This window comes from Nanorana parkeri, unplaced genomic scaffold (genome assembly GCF_000935625.1).
Source record: "Nanorana parkeri isolate BGI_ZX_2015 unplaced genomic scaffold, ASM93562v1 scaffold754, whole genome shotgun sequence".
Taxonomy (NCBI): domain Eukaryota; kingdom Metazoa; phylum Chordata; class Amphibia; order Anura; family Dicroglossidae; genus Nanorana; species Nanorana parkeri.
The window spans coordinates 298989-304370 of record NW_017307022.1 but is presented as its reverse complement, the minus strand read 5'-3'; the positions used below and the strand labels follow the sequence as shown (position 1 = coordinate 304370).

General features: G+C 50.1%; 1 protein-coding gene across 1 annotated transcript in view; it reads left to right on the top strand.

The window, feature by feature from the left end:
* HABP2 (hyaluronan binding protein 2) overlaps window positions 1-5382 on the top strand; it is a 144883-nt gene that overhangs the window by 30988 nt on the left and 108513 nt on the right. The window contains exons 2-3 of the mRNA XM_018564477.1: window positions 188-480; window positions 1531-1705. Of these exons, the coding sequence (XP_018419979.1) occupies window positions 188-480; window positions 1531-1705 (468 nt within the window). The remainder of the gene's footprint in view (window positions 1-187; window positions 481-1530; window positions 1706-5382) is intronic.

Genomic DNA, 5382 nt, shown 5'->3' with positions numbered 1-5382 from the left:
GGCCTGTGGAAAAGTGAGGGGGGGGGGGGGGGGGGGGAAGCGGGGGTCCGCCCTAGGCCTGCCAGGCCTCATATTTCCTCATAAAGAAGAACGTGAAATTATTTCCAGATGTCAGTCCGCGTCCGGCGTGCCCCTGGAAAGCAGCAGCGGAGGCCATTAATACTCATTTCTCTTCTTCTCCCCAAAGGTTGTGTCGCATTTGTCAAAGTCTCGCAGTGTGCGCCCCCGGTCCTGAGCTTGTTAGCCGCGGTCAGGCAATTGCGGGAGCGCGCGCTGCAAAATGAACAGACGTCGCTCTGGAGGGCATTGTGCCGCCTCTGTGGGGCTCCCCGGCCTCCGGCTCCACCGCTGAGGCCCGCGCTAATGACGGCTCGCTCCTCCGGACTGATGTGGATTAAACAGAGAGATGAGGCCTCACCGTCCTATGGAAAGTCCTCGCCGCTGTCCTGTGTGTCCGGGGGAATATTTCACAGCCGCACCGTAGGGGGGCCGCGCAGAAACCTTCAAAAAACAATTGCTTGTTTTGTCCTCTTTCTCTCAGCGATTGTTTTTCATCAGTTTGTAGGAAGAAAAAACTAAAAATAAATAACTAAACAATATATATATATACACCGATCAGCCATAACATTGTGACCACCGAGAGGTGAGGTGGACAATATTGATTATCTGGTTACAAGGGCACCATGCCAAAAGTATTGGGACGCCTTTACACGCACATGAACTTTAATGGCATCCCAGTCTTAGTCCGTAGGGTTCAGTATTGGGTTGGCTCCGCCCTTTGCCGCTATAACAGCTCCGCCTCTTCTGGGAAGGCGTCCACAAGGTTTAGGAGTGTGTCTATGGGAATGTTGGACCATTCGTGAGGTCAGGTACTGATGTTGGGGGAGGGGCTCGCAGATCCGCTCTAATTCATCCCAAAGGTGTTCTATGGGGTTGAGGTCAGGACTCTGTGCGGCCAGTCACATTCCTCCCCCCCAAACTCCCCCATCCGTGTCTTTATGGACCTTGCTTTGTGCACTGGTGCGCAGTCATGTTGGAACAGGAAGGGCATCGGGAGATAGGAATTCCACACCCCTGCTGCCCCTCTACTCCCTGCTGCCCCGAGGCTGGGCCTTGGTTGGCCTCGTGGGAAATCCGGCCCTGAATGGGCCCCCAAAATGTCGGAACAAAATAAAAGATAATCATACGTAGTGCACGCATTTCCCTAAGTTTCACTTGCTTAAAAACTGAAATATACCTGTTGTCCTGCCAGAAATCTAGTGAGCTCCTGACTTCCTGTTTGGACTGACAAGGCTGTCCCTGCTGCACTGGAATCCCAATGAGTGTTGTCAGCTCCGCCCTGCTGGACTACAGGACTCTGTCTATCCCCGCCCCTCTCTGTCCCTCCCCAAGTGTATACCTTGATTTCCTAAGGTAAAAGAAACAAATATATACTTGGACATGCTCCTAGTGGGGGAAGTATTGGGCAAAATTTGGGTAACGACTAGGTATACCCTTTAACACTTTTGCTGCCAGCGCCATATCCCTTAGGGCTCTGGCTTGGGGCTCCTATCAACAGACTCTTGGTGGACTCTGAAAAGCCCGCCACCAGATCACTTCCCCGGGCTGGTGAACAGAGCCCCCCTGCCCAGCGCCCCACGCCTTGCTTCCCCTGCCTCTCCTGAGGGCCTGGGACTGTCATCACGGGGGTGTTGGCTGGAAGTGGGTGAGGGACCAACGAACATTCAATATGGTGCAAACGTTCCTAGGACAGGAAGCATGCTAGCTGCAATTGAAGCAATTTAAATATTGAACATCTGTGTGCATATGGGCACATATCTATCACTGTATTATTAAGCATTGTAGAGGATGCTGTTGACACTGCCCCTGACCCCCCGTGACACTTCCAGTCAAGAAGAGTTGACGTTAGACATACAGGAGGTGATCTCAGAATGTTGCTCACCAGTCATAGATCCCCATTTGCAGGCTGTGCAGTAAGGGGAACTTTTCTTATCTGTCTTAGCAGTGTGAATGTATTGTATACTAAGAGTCCAGGTCTGATCTACTGTCACCACCCCTTAGTGAGCATCAGTCAGATCTTATTAAAGATTTGTGACTTGGTCAGCAGTGTAGTCGAACAGCAGTGGGGGGTCGGGGGGCACGTTGTCACCAATGCTAGCTCAACAACCATAGCTCAGTGCAGTAAGGGGAATTTGTTGATTTGTCTTAGCAGTGTGAATGTATTGTATACAGTGGCGTAACAATCGCCATAGCGACCCAAGCGGCAGCTATGGGGCCCGGGGCACAGGGGGGCCCGGCCAGATGCCGTGCGGGCCGCCTGGGTCACTATGGCATCCTCTGCTGGTGGCTTTCACTGGCGGCTGTGAAGAGGAACACGCCGCTGTTCAGATCACTGACAGTAATCTGTGCAGCAGCGCGTTCCTCTCCACATCGGCTGCTGAGTCAATGAGAGCCAGCAGCGGCGGTGGAGCAGGCTGGAACCGGCAGTGGAGGAGGAGGCGGGGCCCAGGTTCGACAACAGGGGAGGAGGTGGAGCCCGGTGATGGAGGAGGAGGCGGGGCCCATCAGCGAGCGTGGAGGAAGAGGAGGCGGACAGGTAAGGAGTGCGACCAGCCCACCAGAGGGAGACCCAGCAGAGCCCACCATAGAGACTCTATGGTGGGCTCTGCAGGGTCACCCTCAAGTGGGCTCTGCAAGGGGTATAACTAGAAATCACAGGGCCCCATACATAATTTTGCTATGAGGGCCCTGTGATTTCTAGTTACGACCCTGATTGTATACTAAGAGTCCATGCACAGATCAGAATGGGACGAAGTGCTTAATGCACTTGGTGCCCTGTGGGATTCCATGAGGATTTAAAAATTGTGGTGATACTTATTGTTTGAAGAAGTTTGTATTCAGGTTGTAGAGTCAATATGTGATGCAGTAATAACAAATATGCAAAGTATTGCATGGGATGGTCATTATTCTTACAATTTGTTTAAAGGAGAACTATGGGGTCAGTGCTTTTCCTCATAGTTCTCCTTAGGGTAACAGGAGGACACAAACTAACGTTCCTACCATCACCCAAAGTTCAGTGTATAGAGAGCTACAGCTCGCGGTATACTGAGACGCCGCAGCCGGAGCGGAACCCGACATCGATGTCTGGATCCGCCCAGCTGCGTGAGTGACAGCTGGCTCTGCCTATCTAGAGGCAGAGCCAGCTGTACCCGCCCCCTCCCCCGTCCGTTCCGTCAGTCAGCGCTGGAGGATCGGAGCGGGGAGGGGGGAATCCAGCCCCTCCCCTGTCACGGCAGAGAGCCGTGACAGGATCGAGAGGTGAGCGAACGCCGGTATGTGTTCCCTCACCTCCCGATCTACTGAGCCGACCTGTGACAGTCTCATTGTCACAGGTCGGCTAGAACTATGAGGATGAGTGAAAAGCACCCCCCCCCCCCCCCATAGTTCTCCTTTAAAGGCTACTATACACAACTTATTCCAGCACTTGCTTGAAGTGGCAGTGAAAGGGATGGGAAGGCTTCTACCATGTAACTATGTTACACCGAGGCCCTGAGATCCGAGATACTGAAGAAGTCTGGTGATCCACCGAGCACAGAGCGGTTATCTGGAATATTAATGATAAAAGTTACTTCCATGTAATGATACTTTCCTATTCCCTGACAACTTCTGTCCACAGCTCTGCTCCCTAGTATTGTACTGACTATTCTGACAGCTCTCCTCTTACCTGTTCTTTATTTAGACACACTTTATGTTAAGATCAATGACAGTAGAAAGGGGGTCCCGTCAATGGGTTGCTATGGGACGGGGCTCTGCGGTTATGCCCCTGCTTGCGCAGCATCTAGTTCACCTGAAAGGATCTTTTTTTCCCTTTCTTCGACCAAACCGGAGTCTCGTTTTAAATCTCTTTGGCTCAGTCCCAATGCGGTTTGTGGCAGCGTGTGTTTTCCTTCCCTCCAAACTCTCCTCGTACTAAACAGAGATGAAACGGCGAGGTGGAGGCCAGGGGGGCGGCAGCCCGTAACCTATTTTCAACACAAAAAATTCCGGAGGTGTGTAAATGGGAAAAAAGCCACCGGACCTTTTTGGTGTTCGAACGTCTCGTTAGAACCGCCGGCTCCCTTTGAACACATGACATTTATGACTCACGAGGAAACCCAGCCGACAGGCCACCAGTACCTTTTTCCCCACCGTATGTCTTTTTGTTTCATATCTGCTAAAGAGCAATTTCGCCCGTTTGAACGAGGACGAAAAAAAAATGTCTTTTTCTTCCTTAAAAGGCTCAGATGATGTTAGGAAAGGGAGAAAAGAAAGGAGAAAGTACTCAACTCTGCTTTTTAGAAGAAGAAAAAAAAAGCCATTGTAACAATGTATCCTTTGATAGAGAACAGAGCGGCGTAGACTGTTCCAATACAGGGCACGCAGACTGTCTTCACAAAGCACAAGGAGCCAGCAGCCCGTGGCGGCGTAGTACCTAACGTGAAGCTCTTGTCAACCTCGTGTGATACGAGACACAAAAAGTCTCCGCCGGAAAGAAGCAAAGAATTCCCGATCAGCAAAAGTTTTCTGTAAATCCAAAAGGAGTCGATGCAAAAGAAAGGAACGACGGTTAATATCCATCATGAATTATGCTGAACATTATGCGGGGCCCCTCGGGGGTTACATAGCCAATGCTTTCTGATCATGCTCAGCAGCAAAAAAAAAAACAAAGTATAATGGGGTTCTCTGCCATCTTCATTTTAAAGGGGGCACCGATATAGACGTAGCCAAACGCCACAGGGTCTCGGCACAAAAGCTGGAAAAAAAGGGGCGCTTCGTGTCATGTACAAAATCTTTTCTGGGGCCCAGATTAAAAAAAAAAAAAACTTGTAAGTGTTTCACAGCACATGGAAAAATCCGAAAATGAAATAAAATGATTATATACAATATAATCCTACTAGAGATTTCACCGAAGGGGGAGAGAAAGCGGCCTTTGTGTTCATTTCAAGTATTTTGTATAACGTCAACATATTGCTTTTCCAGTCCTGGAGGAGATTTCAAGTATATCGAAAGTCATTTTTGTTTATCATTTTGTTTATGGTATTTGAGAAGTTGAAACCCCTGAAAAGTTTTTCCCCATTGGGGAGATTTCCCTTTACTCCCCCTCCCATAGACGCAACAGGAAGTTAGTGATATCTCCTCAGAGAGCCATCACCGGAACACGTGTTCCCATTGGTAGAGATGGGGGTCGGGTTAACCCCTATCATGGGTTCCAGGCGAATCCTGCTGGTCCCAGCAAATCTATGTGGCAATTCACTGGGGAGATTTTTTTTAAAACATAATGCCCTTTGAAAGGTGTTAAGCATGCTTCAAAGGGCCAATGAGGGAGCTTTTGGTGAAGCCAGC